This window comes from Piliocolobus tephrosceles, chromosome 1 (assembly GCF_002776525.5).
Source record: "Piliocolobus tephrosceles isolate RC106 chromosome 1, ASM277652v3, whole genome shotgun sequence".
Classification (NCBI taxonomy): Eukaryota; Metazoa; Chordata; class Mammalia; order Primates; family Cercopithecidae; genus Piliocolobus; species Piliocolobus tephrosceles.
In genome coordinates, this window is record NC_045434.1 from 67,462,118 (window position 1) to 67,484,181 (window position 22,064).

At 48.0% G+C, this 22,064-nt stretch overlaps 1 protein-coding gene across 2 annotated transcripts in view; it reads right to left on the reverse strand.

The window, feature by feature from the left end:
• Positions 1-1,428: 1,428 nt before the first annotated feature.
• The window catches only part of KCNH1 (potassium voltage-gated channel subfamily H member 1), a 451,621-nt gene continuing 430,985 nt past the window's right edge, over positions 1,429-22,064 (reverse strand). For both annotated transcript variants that reach the window (XM_023198319.3, XM_023198318.3), the window contains exon 11: positions 1,429-7,191. In XM_023198319.3, the coding sequence (XP_023054087.1) occupies positions 6,334-7,191 (858 nt within the window). In that variant the 3' untranslated portion in view covers positions 1,429-6,333. The remainder of the gene's footprint in view (positions 7,192-22,064) is intronic.

Below are 22,064 nucleotides of genomic sequence, written 5' to 3' on the forward strand. Positions count from 1 at the left end.
AATATAATGAGTTTGGTTTTTAGCAGGTATATCAGAATATATCCATACAACAGGGTTCCCTTCAGTGTGGACAACATGAGAAGCCAAATTATCGTGATAATTGGCCTCTCTGAGGCCTTTCTCAGGGAAATTGTTTCATTTTAAAACAAAAAATCCCTCTTTTTAAAATCATTGAACTCCATCTGGCACCCAAAACATGGCATTCATTACTTAGCTCTATATTACTCGTCCTTTTGACTAATTACAAAAATCATATTCACAGAGATGCTTTGCAACATTGAAGAGATCTAGATAGAATGCTTTAGGCTGGGCGTGGTGGCTCACACCTGTAATCCCAGCACTTTTGGGAGGCCAAGGCAGATGGATCACTTGAGGTCAGCAGTTACAGACCAGCCTGGGCAACAGAGTGAGACCCTGTCTCAAAAAATAAATAAATAATAAAGAATGCTTTAATACGTTATTAGTGATACTTTTGAAACAAACATCAATAATTTGGAATTTTAAACAATATCACCCTTAAATTATTTTTATAATGCTTTTGTGCAATTTGATTAAATCAGTTGCACAAAATGTAAGGAAACATTACATTGCACACAATGTAAGGAAACATCATTAAAAATACTGTACCCCTACTGTGATCCTATAAGATCAAGCAGAGGCTTGTAGGTCAGATTCCCCATCCCCTAATTAAGTTACACTGTCTATAATAAGAGAAGTGCCATGTTTGTAAAGTGGTCCACTGGATGGTAAATAAGAACTCAGGTTGGCAATATTGTGGAGCCTTGCCATGAGCAGGAAGCAATACCTATTAAAATAGCAAAACTGAAACCATGCCGGTGTATGGGACTATTTCGATAGAGGCAAGCTACCTTAATAGCTTCTGAGACTATCAATGAAGTGTAAAGCACAGATCAGAGCTCATATTGTAGACACTGAGTCATTGAAAAAAGATTGTTATATTCTTCATACTATGTTTTAAAAGGTGCGAGGGAAACGTTAATATGTTTTATACAAATTTCAATCCAAATTGTTCAAAGTAAAAAAGTGTACGTCTAAGTAAGTGGCGGGGGGCGGGGAGGGGGTCAGCTTCTGGTGTATCACATCCATGTGTCATACAGTTTTCCGTGATACCAGGCATTGAGCTCAACATCTGTGCCCTTGTACAGCAACTGCAGCTGGACCTTAAGATTGTAGAGCCACATACGTTCATGGCCATTCTCTCACTGTTTGGTACTTTGACACACAGTCTTGGTGAATCTGGGACTGTAAGTTCTCAAAAAACTATAAGTGCTGTCCAAATAAGAGCTTCCCAAACTCTTGAATAGAAAATACCATCCTAGGTCACAACTTAGGTCACAACTGTCATCTTAGGCCAGAACAGCCAATTCAGTGACCTAAAATTAATGTAAGGAAAGGCAAAAGCAAGTATCATGTATAAAATAGTTTATTACCATAATAAATAAAACTTTTTTTTTTTTTTACAAATATCATTTGTGCTTGTTTAAAAATGTTGAGAAGGGAATATCATCAATGGAGGGGCCTGCACGTTCCTCTTAACATTCCCAAGCCACAGATATACAGTGGTGTTCTTGGCAGCATCCTCAGCTGACCACAAAAATAGTATCAGCTCATTTACACTTTTGTTTATTCATGCTCATTTGGACAAAGTGACAGATGCAAAGGAAAAAGAAAAACCCAATAAAGGATTTGGCAGGACTCAATGGAAAGCGTATTAATATAAGGAGAAGCCCCAGAATGGTGAACTGCTCATGAGTAGAAGTGTCCTTGAGGTGCCGGCGAAACGTCGGATGTGGACAGTCTCCAACTGATGCACAAAGACAGCATCGGAATATAAAGAGAATACATTCATTAGGGGAGAGTGCATCCTTCTTAACGTAAGATCAGTTTATATCCTGATACACGATCTGTGAACTTCTCATTGAACAACTAATGGATCCGTCGGATGACTTAGAAGTCACAGTTAAAGAGATAAGGGCTATAAGAAAAGTTTAATGGCAGGCAGGGAGGGCACCCACTGCTCTGGCACCTGCAGGGAATTCAAGTCCAGTTCTAGAGGTTCCAGAATAAGTCTGATATGCTCACATGAGAATGAAGTTTCACTTGAATTTAAGCTGCAGATAAATTCACATTGATTCTTTTGAGCTGTAGGGGGTAGAAATTAAAACTTCTCAACATGAACACCTTTGGTGAGAAAATGGTTTTTTCTCTGATGTTTGCAGTCTGTGCTGAGAGGATCATGGAGTCTCCTCCAGATGGAGGGCACAGGAGCTGGTGAAGGTAATCTTAATTGAAGCGAGTGAGAAGGCAGTATATAGAGCAATAACAATGATTTAGCAACAGAGGGAGGCTGTCTGGGGCGTCAAGTGTGCCCTCAATGGCCTCCTCTTTAAGCAACACTAGGTGATGGGGGGAGAGAGGAAGGGGCGTTGGCAGCTCTATCACAGCTGGAGTTCCATTCAAGGGTCTTAAGGCTAAACGTCTTTATTGCAAGACATAGTACAATCTATTAATCAAATGCACATCAGCAATGTGTATCTCCACCAGGGCTCCTAAAATTTCCCAGAGTATGCATGTGAGACAGAGTGGTCAGTGCAACAAGGGAAAATGAGGATCTTCCTACACCTAGTATTCCTAGAGTTCATTTAGTCCCCACAAGGGCTCAGACAAAGAGCTTGACAGTTGGTATAATACCTTCCATCTAAGGATTTGAAGAGGAAGTTTGCTGAATGGGATGGGGTGGTGTAGTACAATTTTACCCCTGCTCAGCCCTCCCCACTTTTGAAAGAGGAGGATTCCAGCAAAGGGGCTGATGTTTGGCCAACAGCAGCACACTGGATTGAAGAGGTTGAGGGTAAAACAGGCCCCCAGGGATTGGATAACAAGAAGAAATCAAGTAAGAAATGTATTTGCAAAAGTTTGCTGGAAGGCTGCAAAATGGGCTCAGTTTTTTAAATACTTGGGCTATCCTGTAGCATTAATGTTGTAACCTTGTTAGCATAATGTAGCATTGCATTAATTAATGCAATGAGTTGCATTAATTGTACACTAGATAATTTGGTTTTTCAACCAAATGATCCTCTCCGTTTCTGTCCTTTGGCTATCTTGTCATGTCCAGTGGAGGAGCCCTTTGTAAGTATATGGGATGGCAGTGCCCATTGCTGGAGTCAGTGCCCCCCCACCAAGAACAAACACCACCTCACTGACCATCTTAGTTCTCAGAGTTAACCCTAAACCCACCCCCTCCATCAGCCAGGAGGAGCATGTTCAACCAGCAGCCAAGTGACAGGGACAGGACCTCCCCACTTCAAAGCAGCCTGTCGGGATATTCTCTGGGAAATGGAGCTTCAATATGAATGACATTCAAAGTAAAGAATCTAGCAGAAATCAAATAGTACTTACTAGACAATGGTGCCACATATCATGCCCCCACTCCTCAAAAAGGAAAAACATATATCCTGGCCAAATCTGTTCTCTTGGCATACTTTTTCTGAAGTCTAAATGCTCTGTTCCATACCTAGTAACCTTTTGTTTCCCTAATCTCTCTCCAGCCACCAGATAATGGTTTATACTGGAAGGCTCAGGTCAGTGGTGTCTGAGGCACATGGTCCTGGCTCGGGAACCCAGTGGCATCCTGGCATGGGAAGGCAGCACAAAGCAGCCTGCGGCCAAGTTCATGGCGTGAAAAGGAAGGGAGAAAGGTTTGGCTCATTTACACAATGTTTTTTCAGAGAAAACAATTACAGCAAAAAATCCCTCAAATCCTAGGGAGGATTACAGGAGAATAAAGCCCATGCACCCACACGTGCACCTGTGACCCCAAGAGGAACAGATTCCTGCCGCAGGAGCTGGCTTCCAGTCATGAGCCCAGTTTGCACTGATTCAGGAGTGCATTCCTAAAGCTACATTCCACCCTAAAACATGTCTGGACTTCAAAGCCTTACATCATCTTTGCCCCTCATACCCACAGGTCTGAGCGATTTCATGGACATCCGTCTCCCTCAGGCAGAGCTGGAGGGAAGTGGGCAGGGCCTCCTGACATTGGCTATGGAGTGCTGGACAAGAAGCCTGTCATCAAGTCCCTGGAGAGCTGGGAGGCAACAAAAAGTCTCCAGTGGCAGGTGCTTCTGAGGCTGGGTTTTGGGGGTGGATTAGAGGCCTACCCTGCCTTAAAAGTGGTGGGTCCTAAACTTCAGAAGCAGGTTGAGGAGCATGTTTAAGAAATGGCAGACTAGAAAGTTAGGGGGCAGCCAACAGATGGGATTCCAGATATTTTACAGGCTCTTACCCAAGGACTGGTTGGTAGCTTCTCAAGTGAAAGAGGCTGAAGACCTCATAGCTTTATCCAAAGTCAGACAGTTGTGACTCGGCCTTAGGAAATTAGAATTCCTCTTCTTTGCATGCCGCCAACTGAGGCTAAATCTAATTATGTCACAGCCTGGAGAAGCCAGGGGCAGCCCCTGTAAGCCTCATGTGAGAAGCTACATATGAGGTTAGGGCTCCTGGAGCAGGACTCCCCCTTGTGCTCACAGGCCCTGGCTTCCCAGGGCCATCTGTGCCAACCCTGTGAACCAGGAGAGGTCAGCCCTGCCTTGCACAGACAACCGAGGGCCCAGCCCTGGGACTCACCGTGAGCACTGGGTGGGACTAAGGAGGCTAGGCGGGGTGGGGTGGTGGGCAGGCTCGGACCAGAGGCTCTCAGCAACACTGAGTATCTTTGGTAGGGCAGAGGTACCAGGGATGGGGTCACCATCTAACATAGGCAAAGGTAAGCTCCCTGGATAAGTCCATGCTGTCACTGTACTCCTAATTCCATTCCCTCCAAGTTGACTTTTCAGAGGTGAACTTCTAACCTTGCTTGTCAGTATTTGGGGTCCTGACACCTCTCTGTAGGGCATATGCCCTGGCCAGCTCCACTGTGCCTGGAAGAGACTTCTCCCCTTTCCTTTCTCAGATGCCATTGAGAGAAGCCCAAGCACATGGATAACCTGACTTAGGTGACTACGAGGCAGTGGAGTGTCCCCGAGCATCGTGGCATAGGGGCTCGGATGGCCCATACGCAGCTCTGTGACCATCACTGGGAGCCACAGCTCCAAGGCCACTTTTCTCCATCACCTTACAGAGAGCTGGAAACTCACTGCTTTGTTCTCTTTCCAGCTCCTGAAGAGAGTACAATCATGATCCTGAAATCTTTTTCCATTTTCTCTTGAAATCCTACTGACTTTAGTAGGAAATAGAGAGACTGGCTTTAAAATAAGGACCAGCATGGCTCCCAAGTGCCTATAATGACCCCGTGCGGTGAACAAAATACAAAGGTCTGCAGGGCAATCCCAATGAGAATCAAAGTATAAACATAGCACTTGCTACAGTTCTGAGGTTGTGTGTGTCTGCTTTGTTAATAAAGCAACTCTGGGCTCATGACCCTTCCTGCCGATGCTCCATACCCTGAGGAATGCCACGGGGACACTTGGGAAGAGGCCAAGAAGGAACAGAGGCAAGGGAGCCTGTGTGTGAGGCCAGCGGCATGGAGCACGGCCAGAGGCTCAGCTGGGGACTCCACAGCCCTCCCTGTCAACTGTCCCAGAGGAGCAGGCTATGGGCCGCACCGCAGAGAACCCCTGGATCCTAAGGACCCCTCTCCAGCTCTTACCCTTGCCTCACCACCTTTGGGAAAGGAGACCTGAGGATTCCCAGCTCCAATGTCTATGGGTGGCATGCACCACACCTGCAGCTGCTTTTCTGGCCTTAACCATGAGACAGAAAGTTTCCGGGCTCTACCCTCCTGTCCCTCAAGCTCCGCTTGTCCCGAGCTAGTTACAAATGACAACTACAGGAAAACATGGTGATGTCAGACACAGGCTGTACAAGGACGGGGATGCCAGGAAGTCCCTGGCCCACCACAGTCCGTTGGGGGTCTTGGCAAAGGAGCCCAGCATGGTATATACATGAGAGGTTCTCGGCACTTTCCCACCAGTCCCCAGATGGCTGCTGCTCTGTTCTGGTAGTTTATCTTTTACAAATATCATGGTAGTAAAAAATTAAAAATGAAGGAAAATACCCTTTAGACAGCATGTCCCTTCTTTCAAAATTGTGCAAAGATGGTTCAGATGCAGCTGCCACCTTGCAGGGTAGGGGCACGCTACCCTTCCCATATCTTTTTCCAGATAGAGAAAGAGCGCGTCTAAGCCACTGGCCCCACTTTTTCTGTCAGGAAAAGCCTACTTGAAAATTGTTGGTCATGTGGACGTGTGTGGTAGGGGTGGTGGTCACGGCAAGGTTGTAGGTGTCTGTCTGACTTTTCTTTTAATAGACCTCTCAGCTGGCTCCAAAAATGTCTCTCTCTGATTCTGGGGACTGTGGCCTCGATATTTCAAACAGCTCCTGAGGAGACTGAGAGGATCTTCTGGAAGTTAATATCCTGAGTATCTCAGAGAGCTGTTTCTCAATATTGGTCATTTTGGCATTTAAGGCCTTGATGTCCTCCTTCAGCTCGTGCCTCACCTCCAGGACTGTGGCCTGCAGCGTCTGCTCAGGGATAGGGTAGAAAGAATGCTTGACCTCTGCCAGGATGGGACTCCGATCCTGGGGACTCCTGGCCTCACCCACGTTGTCCAGCCGCAAGTCACTCTTGGTGATGCCACTGTCACACGAGTCTGTCTTCTTCAGCGTGGCCTCGCCTGATGCTTTTGTCCTCTCGGGAAGTGTCTCCATCGACTCAGCCTTGGACACCTTGTTCCATTCCTCACCCTTCCCGCAAGCATCTTTGAAGCGGGCCCAGCCTTTGCGCTTGGCACAATCGCCCCCGCCCCCCTTGGGGCCCAGGCACTCGGACCCGGGTGCGTGTAGCTTTGCGTGGTCTGGAACCCCGGAGGTGGAGGCTGCCTGGAAGGACACGGGCGTGGCAGGACTCTCACGTACGGTGACCACGCTGGCCTTCATGAGGCTGTGGTTGGCGGAGGCATGCTCTGTGAGGACATTGCCCTTCTCCACGTCTAGGTCATCCAGGTCCCGGCCCCCTCTCTCAGCCGCCAGCCTGGCCTCTTTCTGCTGTCGAAATCTCTGGAAGAGGCGCCGGACAGGGTGGTCCGGGGGCAAGATCAGGGGGGCCTCATTCTTTCGTTTCATACGCTCTTCCTCTTCACGTTTCACGTCGCTGATCTTCCGGAACACAATCTGGAGAGACAGAGAAAACGACATGCCATGTTAGCCACATGCTGGCTGCAGCAGCCCAGCTCAGCCCCTCTGCCTATCATGGCCCTCTCCTTCCAGTCCACCTGCTGCCAAGAGGCTGGGGCTCACAGCCTGCAAGGCCTCACGAGGCTTTTCTCTAGGACTGACCTCACCCTCCTTTGCTCGACACTGACTCCCAGCTTTCAAACAGCAGGTAATTGACTCCCTTTGTCATTCCCTTCAAGAGGAACAGATCCCATTTTTTCCCTCCCCCCATGCCAGGAGGCTGAAGAATCCAAAGAGCATCTTCCCAGGAGACTGTCCTAGCCTCTGAGCCTCCCTTAAATCCGTCCTTGTCTGCATTTCAGCATTATCTCATGAGACTTTCAAATATCATTTTTCTGGCCCCACTTCAGACCTACTCCATTAGTATCTCTGCACAAAAGCTGGAGCATCTCTGGTCTAAACCATACTTCAGGGCAAGAAAGTCCCCTGGCAAGGCTACAGCTAAGGTTTCCAATGCCACCCACAGATCTGGATCCTAAGTGAATGTGGTTGGCTGTGAAAAGTAAAAGCCAGTCTCACACGGAAGTCCTCCTTGTCCTTGGTAAGCTTACAGTAGACTAACGTCTATAAAGTTGAACATAAACTTGTCCTAACAATAATACTCACACTTGGACAGTGATTTGCAGGTCACAAGGCACTTTAATGTTACTTCATGTATTCCTTTTGACAGCACTGTGAAGTCACTGGAACACCTGTTATTATCCCCATTTCAGACATAAGGAAACTGCAGCTCAGAGTGGCTAAATATCACCTAACAGGTAAGTTGCCTAGAAGGGACTTGTACCCAAGGTATCAAACCCAGATCCATTAGGTGACCAGCAGGTAATGACTAATGATAACAATACTTCATGCAGAGGACGGACCATCAGCAAAACAGACTCATGAATTTGGCCCTGAGTGCAGCATAAGCCACAGCTACGGGGGCCTTCCCCTGGGTCAGCATCTGACTATGGGAAAGCCCCATAATTTCTAGCTTATATTGCATGTGCCAGTTAGACTCTGGGACATGTTTTGACCCATATCATGTTTGAATTTGTGAGATGCAACCTAATAGGTTGTCTTTTTAGTGTAAATTTCTGATTTGAGGACTAGAGGTATTGAGATTGTGTAGAAGTAGAGGAGAGGCCTGTGGTAAGGGAGAACAGCAGCTTTTTCATCATCCCAATCTGGGAAACTTTGTGCCCTGGGCAGGCAACTTAGACCCACCCAGAACCTGTCCCAGGGATTTGCCACAGGATCGCCCGTCTTGGGGAGGCACACATGGTGTCATGCCAGGAGCAGGGGTTTGGGGTCAGAAAGAACAAAGTTTAAGTCCCAGCCCCATTACTTAACCGTGTAACCTCACAAGGTATCTTAACTTCTGAATCTCAGCTTCCTCCTTAAAAAGTGAGGAAAATCTCTACTTTTCAGACTTGGTATAAAGCTGATACAAGATGACGTATATGAAATCACTGGCCCACTAGAGATGCTTAAATGGCTCCTGTTGTCCTCACCCTTTCAAGGCCCCCAGCTGAAGATGACACACAACTCGCCCTACCTCCTCCAAGAGGCCCTACCCCGTGCTGTCACCAGTAGGTTCTCAGGTATGACCAACAAGACGATTGTTTTATAGTGCCCAACACAGAGAAGCCAAATAAACAGTTAATTGCTTGATGCTAGGAATCCATCAGCAAATCACTGGTAGACTAGAGGCCCACGTCTGTGCACTAACTTCTTGGTCAAAGTTTCTGTCACTAGATGACTTTACACTGAGGTCACTAACAGGTGGATGGGTGGTTAAATCTTCCAGCTATTATCTGGATTCTGATATGTGACTTTCTGACCTCCACTGGGCAGCATTTCTCCCATCCCTGCCTCCTCTGGTCCCTTCTTTAGCTGTACCCCAACTGCCCCTACAGTCTGGCTTGCAGATCCAGGAAATGGGACTCAGGAGAATCCTGTCCACCCTGAAGAGGGCCAGAGAAACCCAACAAAAGGCCCATGGGGGGATGCGGAAGGATAAGTAGAGTGATTGGGACCCTTTTCTCTCTGTGCTCTGAGTTGGATGCCTCTATACGTGCTATACTCTGTTCTGGGAATGGCCTCTGCTCTCCATTGGGCATCCAAATCCTCTTCACACCAAGACCCAGCACAAATGCACCTCCTCCAGAAAGTCTTCGCTGATTTCAATGTGCTGTAAGTTATCCTCCTACCTCCCAACTCCAATGGCCCTTTCTACAGTTCGACTGCTCTTCTGTCCTAATTACCCTCTGTCTTGTATCCATTTGTAGTAGAGAGGCCAACTCTCTTTTGCCTACTCACATACCTTCTTAGAGAGGGGAGGAGAGAGAAGGGAATAGGAAGGAAGGTGGAATGGAGGGAAGGAATGCAGAAAAGAGGAAGGAGAAAGTGGGTGAGAATGTGAATGTACCCAAGAGAGATGATGGCTTTTAGAGCTCATTGCTCTTTTCCTACCCTTTATATCTGCAGGATATCTGATTCCTAACACTATCCCCCTTTTTCATTTGAGCAAGTTCGGGCAGGTCTATTCCTTGTAAGCAACAATTCCTGAACACAAACCTATCCTATCCTGCCAAAAGGTCCCTGAGGGCTCAGAACAGTACGTTGGAGGTCACACTGTATTTCTTACTTTTTAAGTTTTTGCTTATTATTTGCCCTGAAAGAGCAATGATTTTCCGCTTTGTTTCCAATTTCCAGCTGTTCAAAGTGCCTGGTACCTAGCAGGCCCTCAATAAATATTTGTGCAATGTAGAACACATAAATATTGGCTAATGAATCCGTGGGATAATATCTTCTTCCTGGAAAGATGAAATCACAGAGGTCATAGTCAATGTTATAAAAAGCAGGGTTTGGCCTGGACACACATCTCTCAACATCAAAGGTCAGGGGCAGCCTCTGAGACTTGAGATGTTCTAAGACTAATGAAAAGGAAGTTCTTCAGATATTGAGGAGTCAACAAAAAACTGATCCCAAGAGGCTTAACATAATTCATGGTGGACATTTCGGAGGGGAAGTGGGAGTTCCTCTTTGAGGGTGTGGCTACATTGTGCTTGTCACCCAGAGGCCCCATGGGTCAGAATCCTGGACTGAACCAGCCAGCACATTCAGGTGTTATGACTGTGTGGTCGATGTGGGCAGATCAGGCACTCACAGACAGGGCCTGTTGGTGGAACCACGGGTCTCTGGATCTGTGCAGGCTTTTTTTCCAAAGTGTCATCCTAGGCTGCCCTCCATCATCCTGTGTGATAGGCAGCCCCCCCGAACGTCACTGTCTCCACCAATGGACAGATGAGCCAGGGAAGAACTTCCTACCCTGCAGAAATGCCTGGTTCTTCATTTGAGAATCAGGGAGATAAAACCTGCCACCCCCAGGAGACAAGGCAAAAGGAATTTTTACAGAGCTGATGTGGTCTGACAGCTTTGCTGATCTGGAGTCAAGGGCTCTGCTTACTAACTTCAACTGCTTTTCTGGAGAAGTTAGTCATGGAGTGTGTCTCAGAGGCAGCCATGAACACGCATTTTGCCAAGTATTTTAGATCTGAGTGGGCAGGAGTGGTTGTATGACTCATGACAATGAGGTCTGTGCCACCAGCACCAGCCACAGCAGCTCTCCGTCTGCTTGGAGATACTCCACAGCTTCCCATGGCAAGAGTGTATCCTGGGAATGATAGGCATGACTCCCAACTCCATAACCCAGGATGCTCCCTGTACTGGACAGGTGATGGATGGAGGTCTGGGGAACAAGTCTGTCCAAAGTATTCCATGATGCTCTAATAGGTACTATGAGGCAGGAGAAGTTCCAAAGTTAGGTACGTTTGAGTCACACTGCAAATGTTAAATGGGTTGCTTTACTGCAGGACTTCTCAGAGCCTTACCACACTAATGTGCCTTATGAATGTCTAAGAGGAAGGCATTATATGAAGCATTTCTTAAGCCAGTTCCCCCAGATCCTCTCTTTTGAATTAAAGAACCCCCTCTGGAAAACACTAAAATTATATCAATGTGTAGGGTATGGGATGTTCTCTGTATTTGTGTATAGCCCTGACAGATGGACAGATGTTTCCTGTTCCAGCTAAAGGGGACCTCCTATCTCTAACTCACTCGCTAAGTCCCTGGAATTTGAGATTTGTGGACTCCATTGCAGATGCATTACCCCCTGGTAGACAGGCCAGGATCAATCCAAACTCTGTGGCTATAGCCATCCTCATTTGTGAAGCCAAAAGAAGTGATGTATATTGCCCTCCCTCCAAAAATCTGCTTCTAATGTTTCTGGTTTAATGGGGAGAGAGAAAAAGAGATCACAGGTAACTTCTATATGCACCACACATAGGCTCCTGAAGGATGGTGTGAAAATAAAATCCTAAAGGACTTCCATTTTCACTCATCCTCATTGCAGACTGACCTCATACTGATTTCATCATCTCTGCCTGGCTGATTTTATTTTTGAACTCTTACATGAGCTCAGGGAGCTGACATTTAAAAGTACCCCTGAGATGAACATTTTTGCAATGAGGACAACTGCTCATTGGCTCTTGCCTTCTTTCTTCACATCGTAGATCCTTAGTCAGGGACCACACCAACAGAGAGGTGCTGGGGTCTGTCTGGAGAGTTTGTTCCACTGGAAGAGGCCCAGCCCTGGTGATAGAAAACTACTCTGTTCTTGGCATGGTTTCAAGGCACTGGTAATGGGATAAGTCCAGATCCTTCCTGGATCCAGCCAGAGTCCTGCCAGCCCACAGGGGCATATATTTTTCTAGCCTGACATGTTGCTCAGAATGCTGAGCAGCTCATGACTTATTGCAACCTGGAGACAGAGGACGCCTGGAGGGCAGAGACGCTGCTGTGCCTTGCTCATCCAACTTGGCATCCCTCTGAGCTCGCACCAAGCAACGGCCCTAAGTCTGGGAAGACTTAAATGGTTGTTGAGCTGAATGGAATTGACACTCAGATCCTTAAGCTGTAGGAATTTCTTGGTAATTATTTTCAACTTGGTTTGAAAAACCAATACCCCTGGAATCTGACGTGAGTCAGGATAGTCGACCACCTCTTCTGTGTTACATTAAGAGGGCCCAGCTCCTCTCAAGCCCTAGCCAGGACCAGGCCAAGGGGAGGAGTCATCCCCTCGGGATCTCAGCAGCACGCATGGGGGAAAGGCAGGCCTAGGAGGGGAATGGACTTGCTGGAGTTCTGGCAGCAAGAGAATGTGGGGAGGGCACCCAAGTGGGAGCACAGTTACTTAAAAGAACTCAGATTGGGGAATAAAAATACATATGTACTGTCAATCCTCAGTGGTTTGCATAAATGAGCTGAGGTATGAGTCATCGAAATCTATGGATATATCAAACGGGATTTAGATGATTTTCTCTTGGATTCAGACACATGTCCCCAATCTGAAATGCTCAGCAGTAGAAAGAGCACTGGCTTGGAGTGGTCCTAGCTCTGCCACTGACTAGTCACTGTGTGACCTTGGGAAAGTTATATCCTTCCTTGGTTGTACCAGATCAATGGTTCTGAAATCTGGCTACACTTCAGAACCCCCTGAAGAGGTTATCTAGTGAGTGAGAATTTCCCGTGACAGGGCTAGAAACTGGCATTTGCAGCAAGCTCCCAAGTGATTCTGACATGGGCAGCCTGACCCAGGTCTGCTGACTAGGCTCTCAGAACCCCTGGATGGATGGCTGGTGAGGTTACTGCTACTCTTCTGTCCCCTGTGCATGGACTTGTGCTCACACATGCCTCCTGTGTACCTGTCTGCCTGTACTCACACTTCCAGCCAGACTCAGCCCTCCTAGGTGCTGCCTAGGATTGGAGTGGGGGATGTCCCTGGTCCCTGGAGGATGACTGAGAGGAAACGGGGAGGCCCCGCAACCACCTTCAACTCTTTCTTTCTTAGATCTGACAAAAAGCTGTCTTAGAGTGCGGGGACATAAAGCCAAGCAAACATTTACTGAGCACTCAGCAGGGCGCACACACACTATAGCTCCTTGCTAGTAGGAGCCAGGCCTCTTGTCCCAGAGCTGGGGTCCATGCTAGTGCTGACTGAAGCACCGTGAGTGGCCGAGCGTCAGAAGGGCCCTAACATCCCCACAGGCCCACTTGACGTAGTTTTCCTTGTGGTTTCCTCACCCACCAGCCTCCTCCACCAGTCACCCTGCCTGATTTTATGGCAGAGCATAAAACATGAAGATTAACAAACTGGGCCATTTAAGAAGCTTAAAACATGGAAAAACAAACTGCAGATGGGCAGATAGGATAAGGCAGTTGGTTGGGTTTTACTTTTGGAAAAGGCCACTTCTCAACCCCCTCAGGAAGATCACTTCTGTTACTGTGGAATCAAATGCTACATTTTCTACTTGGTATCATGATGAATACGTGACAGCCCAGAACATGGGAGGCCCTGAGCCTCGAGGAGGGGAGGGGGCCCCAGAGGGACCCAGGCCAGTTCGGCTAAGGCTGTGTGCCGCCCTGGCCTGAGGCTGGAGGGGACAAAGCACAGCACTGTCCTCCAGGGGATGCCAGGCTCGGGAGATAGAGCAGTAAACTCACAGCATAAGTACAGAGTGCTAAAGTGGGCCCAGGGCAGGAGGGCGAGGGCAGGAGCCTGTGGAGTCAGCATGGAGTGACGGCATGCGCACACGCTTTGGAAGTCAGGTGGATTTGGATCGTGTTCCCCAAACCTCAGTTTCAGCACAGAATACAACTGCTTTCACAGGACTGTTATAAGGATTAAGTTGGATAATGTAAGTAAGCCCTTAAAGAGAGTACTTGGCATTTAATAATTGCTCAGTAAAATTACTCTTTATGGGGGTGGTCCTTGAGATGATTCTAGAAGGATGAGCTAGAATTAGGTATAAAAGGTAAAGAATTTGGGTGAGGGTGTTCCAAACAGGGAACAGCCCACGCCAAGACACAAAGGCAGAAACGCCAGCCAGGGAAGAACAGTGTCTTTGTGGTGGCAGTCCTGGTGAGAGGAGCTGACGCTGATGGAGAGCTCTGATGTGCCAGGCAATGTGTTAAATGTTGGACCTGTGCCATCCTTAAGGAAACCCCAGCAGGTGGGTACATTATTATCCTCATTTTTCAAATAACGAAACCGAGTTTAGAAAGAGTAAGTGATCACCCAAGAGGACAAAGCTGTGGAGCTGTGAGCCAAACCCGGGCAACCGGAGTCCCTGCCCACACCATGTTTGAGGCCATTCTTCTAGGGAAAATGCCTTGGGTTTTAGGACAAAGGACAGTTTCTCTCAGTTTAGGTTGATGACCTCCACTAGTGTCTCTCTGTCTTTGTCCATTGGCAACTTCTCTAAAGAATTCAGGGGCAGCACTAGGAAGTAGAATATCTGGCCAAGGGAAGGCGAAAGGCCAAGAAGCCAAGATTCCCGGAAGATTTAAAGAAGGAATGCCTCTTTAGATGCATTAGGCTATGTGGTACTTTAATTTGTCAGGATGGACCAATGACTTAGGGTGAAACCCAGACTCTGATTGGTTAAGGTGAAAAAGAGGGCTAGCAACACATGAGCCCAACTGTTTGGCTTAGTGGAAAATCCTGCCTCCCTGAAGGATGCTGAGGTTACCAGTTACCCTGTTGACCACTCGTGACCTCTGGGCCCAGCACTAGACAGAAGGAGTAGGAATGCACAGATGTCCCAGTGGCCTTTATCCGGGAAAACCCTAGAGGCTAGAGCTGTTCTGTTCTCAGGGGACCTGGTCCACTGGCTCTCAGCACACTGCTAACAGGCAGGCCCCTCCCATCACCATGCAGCATCTGTACTTTCTTCTGGCATTAATCAAGAATGACTTGTCTGACCCGTCAGTGCCATCCTATCATCTTATTCACTCTTCTAAGGCCCCCCACTAGACTGGCAGACATGGGCAGTAGGTGGATTGGACATATCTTCTTTTGACAGACCAACCTGGGGCCTGAAAGACTCCCACAGATGCTCCTGTTCCTCTTTCCTCAGGAAGGTTCAAACCCAAGACAGATGAGTATCCTTCCTTCTCAGTGCCACCCAGAGAATAAGATGTGCCCTTGGGTTGCTACTCAGGGAAGAGATGGCACTGCTGTTCAGGAGTTGCTATCCTCGGGCATTTCACTAGGGGTCACATTTGTCACCTTCTCCTTGTTTTGTGCTCCCTCAGTGTAGTGGACTGAATTGTGACCCTCGAAAGGCATGTCCACCCAGAATTTCAGAAGGCAGCCTTATTTGGAATAAGGTTCTTCGCAGATGTAAGCATGGTAAGGATCTCAAAATGAGATCATCCTGCATTAGAGTGGGTTCTAGACCAGTGATGAATGCCATTACAAGACACAGGGAAAAATGCAGAACACAGAGAAAGGCCATGGGGAAGATGGAGGTAGATACTGGAGTTATGTAGCTACAAGCCAAGGAATGCCAAGGATTGCTGACAGCAACCAGAAGCTACGACAGGCCTGGAATGGATCCTCCCCCAAACCTCCAGAAGGAACCAAGGCAGTAGACAACTATATTTCAGACTTCTGGCCTCCGGAACTGTGAGAGAGAAGCAATTTGTTTTAAGCCACCAAGTCTGTGGTCGTTTGTATGGCAGCCCTCAAACTAGAACACAAGGTCTGCTTCACCACTTCGTCCCCTCTCCCTCCCCTAACAGAGGCCCTGTCCACAGCGCCGCCCTTTGCGCTCAGGCCTCTGCCAGCTGTTCTCCCTTCTGCTTCAGTATTTATCCTCACGCAGCTGAGGCCGGCGTAGAAGCCAACAAGACAATGGAGGTAAGTGCCCACACCCGCCGTGTGCTGGTTTCAGACCCTGAGGAAATTACTTGATCTTTCAAAGCCTTAGTTGTCTTCTGTACAGTTCCTACTTCTTCTTCCTGTGGAGTTGCAATGAAATAACATTTGAGAGAAGCCCCCCTTCCTTCACATTTATAAACCAATGCTGCTTTTCTTTCTAGTCCCAGCCTGAATATTCCCACACTAAGCATGGGTACATCAGTGTTTCAGAGACCCCTCAAACTCTACTGTCCTAGCCAGAGCAGTCTCCCTTCCCACCTAGTTCTTCTTCAGTGAAGGTGAAGTAGATAATCAGGTCAGTAGGAATCAGAACCCCACTTGGGTGGGTGGGAGGAGCAACTGAAGAGAGGCCAGGTAGAAGACTGTGACTAAAGCTAGTGAAAGATACAGAGGGGATGGCCCAGGGAAGCAGAGGAGTGGGCAATAAAACACAACATGGCCCGCTTCTAGACATACACACCAGTTCATGATGCGAGGAGAAACAAATATGATCTGCAAACTGTACCTCATTAACCTGAATCAAGAATGACTTGTCCGACCCATCAGTGCCATCCCATGAAGACTCAGGCATCATCTTACTCACTTTCGTAAGGGTCCCCGCCTAGACTGGTGGCCATCTTCTTTTGACAGACCGACTTCAACCTGTGGCCTCGCCTGCACTAGGTCCCTGAGGGGCATTTGCAGCCTTGTGGGTATCCCTGGGAAACACATGCTACTAACTCCTAGAGGGCTTTGGCCCCTAATGTTGTCTCCCATCCTAGGAACCAGATGGAAGCATATGCAAACCACAAGCCTTCCCTTAGCCCTTCCAGAGACAGTTTTAGGAGCCTGCTTGCCTGCCTATGTCTCCACTCCCAGGAGGTTCCACTCCGATCCCTCAAAGGAGGACAAGTCTTACAGACTGGAGCTTTGAACCTCTTCCTACTTCCATTAAAAGCTCCTTGAAGCATGTGGCCCCACTGGCAGCCCTCAGGACACCTGTCTTTGCCCCTTCACTCTGGCAGTGCATAATGGGGAAGCCTAGAACCCCTGCCCTCCCCACCTCCAGCAGCACTTGCCAACCAGTAAGAGGGACAGAATCTCCTGGGGAGCTTTTCCAAATACACATCTAGGCACGACTCTCCTTGCATCCCTCTCTGCCCTTCAATCTCCACCTCTATTTGAGAGCCAGTACCCTAAGCCTAGAATGAAGATCATGCCAGTAAAGACAGGGGAAACAGGGTAAGACAGCCACATCAGACATATTTCATACTCATGTTTCAAGGACACACACACACGTGCTCAGCAGACAAGATGCCCCTTCTTGATGCCAGTGTACCAGCTGCACACATAGCTCCTCTTACCAGCTACTCCCATCCCTCTCTCCCTCTGCTTTTTTTTCCCCTTAGTGACTGACAGGTATCCTATCCTGGGTAGAGGCCTGAGGCACTGGATCTGAAGCCAAAAACAGCTGAAATGTGGTGGGAATGGGCAGTAATCCTATCCGTGCTGCCTGAGCCCTCTGTCTGCAGGGAATATGCCCAGTGGGGAGCAGAGCCACAGCCTGTCCCCTAGGTGGGGAAGAAAGTCTCAGCCAGTGAGGGGTCTGCAGTCCAAAATTCCCAGGGAATCCCCCTGGAGCTGGGCAGTCCCTAGTCCCAGGCCCCTTGGGGACAGCCTGTTTTGTGATGGGTTTCACAGGACTTCACAGCTCTCTATGTCCATTCTTCGACCAAACCTAAATTTCTGACTGGGGTTTTAAGCCTCAGGTCCTTTCTTTATGGAGAGGTGACATTCTCTCCGAAACTTCATTACACAAGGAAACAGCTCTGATCAGCCATTCAAACACTCTTTATGCAGTGCCTACTGAATACAGAGCAATGTATGAAATGTATGAGATAGCTGGTCCACATTTAAAGAAAGCTAACACTCTTCCTCTCAGAAGCTGATGATCCAACAGCTTTCCCAGCCTGAGCTGATCTGGGAAACAGCTGCATTCTACAGAAGGACCAACTGAGAATGAGAAAGGGGGGATGGGGGACAGCGCCCGTACAGTGTTTGCTTCTCCTTGGAGTCAGGATGGTGGTTCAGAGGCTGTTTTAGAACAATCCAACCTCTCTTTAGAACGCTGACACTGATTTACGGAGTTGGCACTGCTCTATTCTTAGCCATGGACGGGGCCACCAGGCTATGACGCCACTCTCCTAATGAGAGGGGGCAACGGAGAGTTCCTGAGCAGCTGCTGCCAGCGGCTCAAGTCCTTTACTTTATCCAGCTTAGTCATGACAGCAGCTCTGGGAGATGCTCTGTTGAATGTGCTTTCATGAGGAACTTTTCCACTTGTGAGAGCATTACTCCCAGTTTACATATGTGATGGTGACTCAGAATGGTAACTGGTCATTCACTTGAGTTCTTGGTATATAGTGCTAACATCAGTCCCTTAGGACCTGAACCATTTCTAACCTATCTCTCATTAACACCTAGTATATTTACACTGTGTTCAATTTTAGCACCTGAGACTATCAATATATTCATCTTTTTGTGTGTTTGAATTATCTCCCTACTCCCATTGTCCCTCCCTCCCTCAGTAAGACAAGTCTCCTTGCTAGAATAAACTCTACCTTGTTCATTTTTGTGGCCCCAAAACTAGAAGGGTACTTGTCACACAGCAAACATTCAGTGACTATTTGGGGACTGACAGATTGCGTGACTTGGGCAAGTCAATTAACTTCTGTCTTTGTCTATTATAATTTGGAAATAATACGCTTTACAAGAGAGAAATATCATGAGGATGAAATGAGACAGTGAGCCCCAGGATGTGTGCATCAGCTCTTTATGTATTGCCAATTAGCACCAAGTCCACCCTCCACACTCTACTGGCTGGGCACCGGCCAGGAAGTTACCCAGACTCCCTTGCCGGCTGGTTTCCTGTTAGGGTCTGCCAGTGGCAGCTCTGGCAGGAGACTGATAGGCGGGAGAAGGGGCTTCCTCTCTGCTTTCAGCTCCTGTAGTATGGCTCCAGCAGCAGAGGTCAGCTTTAGCCCCACTCTCCAGCAGTTTCTCTGGTCACTCCCTGCACAAGCTTCTTCAGCTCTCAGCTGTGTACCTGGGCAGTCAGGGTGCAGGTCCACAGCTCTCCCCATTCTCTGGGACACGGGTCAAGCCAAGCTCTCTTTCCAGAAGTCTGGGAGGAGCTACACGTGCCTCTTCCTCAGAGGTCCTGGCACAAGATAGGCAACACCCCTTCTCAGAGGGCTGCATGGAGCACCCACTCACCAAAGCTAGGGCCCCTCCTCCAGCCTCCTAGGTTTTGGTAATACTGCCCTTTCGTGCTCCCAGCCCTGGTAGAGAATGCTGTTTATTTCCATTATTTCCATTATTAATCCCTGAGTGTCCTCAGCGTCTCCTTTTTGCTCTTTTAGCCTTTCAACTCCAACTCCATGATTTAAATCCTCTCTTAAAAAATTAGTATAGTTTCAGTTTCTGTTTTCCTGACTGGGCCCTGAGTGATTGTGTGCGGGAGGAAGCTCGGGTTCAAGCCTAGCAAGGGGGTAGGTGCTCCCACTGAAACCTAGTGGAAGCTGATACCTTTCTCCCAAAAAACTAGTAGCATGAGAAGGAAAGACACTTGAACTCCCACCTGGTAACCCAGTCCTTGTTTTATGGGGGGCACTGGCTAATGTCACCCTTGCCACTGTCAGTAATCAAGGCTTTGAATTTCTCTTGGTTTCCTTGGTTACCAGGACTTGGGGAAAGGGCATTTTTCTTCCTTGCTACTCAGTCTGTTTTCCTCATTCAGAGGATCTGCTGTTCCTAAAGCTTTCAGAGAACAGCCTGCATAGAGGCCTGTGCAAGGAAGGAGGCAGAATTTTATCCAAGTCTATCTTAGAAGTACTGTCTTTTGATGAATCGTCACTTGCCCAACTGTGGCCCTGGGTGAAACTGTAACGCACAGCCATCTACTGAGCAGGTTGATGCTAACCATTTTACATAACTTATCTTCCAACTCTCAACCACAAGCCTGTGAAATTGAAACTAATTCTCATTCCTCTTTCAAAGTTAAGAATTTCAAATTCAGAGAGGTCCTTTGCTGATGGTTTACTCAGTCAGTCAGTGGGTGACCAGAACCCAAGTCTGCTCATATCCAAACTTTGCCACCAGGGCTGGGAACCCACACGTTCCAGAGCTTAAGGGGCCCTGGGAAGGGAAGAAATTCATGCTTCTTTGCTTGAGAAGCTTCCCTGGGAAGGTCACCAGAGTCCTGGAGAGAGCTGAGCACCTGAGGGCCAAGAGGGTCTTCCTGCTGGGCCCAAGAAACATGGGCAGGATACCTGCTTATGCCAGGCTCTGAGCTTGTGCTAGGACATGAACTGAACTCCCCTGAGGATTATGCTAAACTGTGACTGCTGATAACCCAGACCCTGTGCTGCCTCCCGCAGCAGGACTGGGCTCCAGGCCTGGGGGTTGAGAGTTCAACTTTTCCCTCAGGAATATTCATCTATCTTTCTTGCAGGCCTGCAAGATGCTCTTGCCAAATGGAGACGTGGGATGCACTGATTTCAATCCCAGATCACGCACTGAGGTGCTCTTCTTTTCAAGGCAGCAAGGCAAGTAATTTGTCTCTCAAACTGCACATTCACACAAAATCCTTAGTCTGACCCTGGCAGACTGTATACTCATGTTATTGCCACTCACTGCCATGGCGGGTGGGGGAGGTTGTATCCTCTGGCCCATGGCCAGGACTCAGGGACTACTGGCTCCTCAATCCTGGAGTCCAGTCCCCATGTGGAGCATGGCCATGCAGTTTGCCAAGGGCAGTATTTCCAAGGCCCCTCCTCTGCTTCTTTCAGCCACACGTGCCCAGCAATCCTTGTTCCTGGTACAGTAATCCACATCAATGCATCTGGGAAAGTGCCATTTTAATTTTCAGGAAGCAGATAATGCAAAATTAGGGGACTTGTGGTGCCTATCAAGCAATTGTATCATTTCTACTTATTTTTTCACATGCTGTCATTGTAGGTATATGGATAGACAGTTTGTGGATTGTTTTTCTCTCCTTCTGTCAATATACACAAATGGCAAATTTAGTACTGAATCCAATATAGAATAGGAAGGCTGGTGTGTTCACTCCAGGAGTAATCTTAAGTATTTCAGTTGACCTAGAGGTTGAAAGCTCTACCTGGACAGTTAAGGATCTGGACAGTTTAGCTTTCCCATTCCACACCTATAAGCTACCCAGCCCACATATTTGAAGCAGGTATGCCCAATCTTGGCTTTCTTGGTTGGAGAGGAGGCAGAAGGAGAATAAACACTGGAGACTGCCCCCACCAAGATCTGTTCTGACCACCATGGGCTGGCACCTCCCACAGCTTAGCCCGTGGGAAATCCCCAAGAGCCAAGGGGTCTGGAGAAAGCTGAAGTGGGTTCCTAGTCCAGGGGAACAGGGCATTTGAGACGGACAAAGGCCCTAAGAAAAGAATAGATATACCACAACCAGACGAAGAGAAGGTAAAAGAGAAAGAGAAGGATCTCTGGCTAAAGGATTTTACTAGGAAGGTAACATGAAATAAGAAACAACAAGAGAAAGGGCAGAGAAGCGGGCATAGAGCCATCAAAATGGCAAAGAAATGAGCCTTTGTGTACCAGAATCACGGAGGGGAGGGAGCCCCATGTCACCTGATAATGACAGTGGCTGCCAGATGCTGGGCTCTCCTGCGTACTGGGTTCTGTTCTAAACACTTCACATACATTATTTCCATGACCTTGTACAACAACCCTATGGGTAGCCACTATTACAAATCCCATTATGGAGAGGAGGAAGCTGGGGACAAGACTGTACACAGTGAGTAAGAGGCTGAACCCAGGCTGATCTGCCACCAGAGCCCGAGGGCTGTAGTGCCTGCCTACCATCCAGCCTGCATCCTCCTGCAGAGGCCACGGGCAGCTGCCCCTTCTTCTTTGATACTAGGAGGAGAGAACAGGGACTCCCCACCTTTATTTGAAAATGAGACTCTCTTTCCTTTGCACCATTGTCATCTCCCAGCCTACTGTGCAACAGACCCAC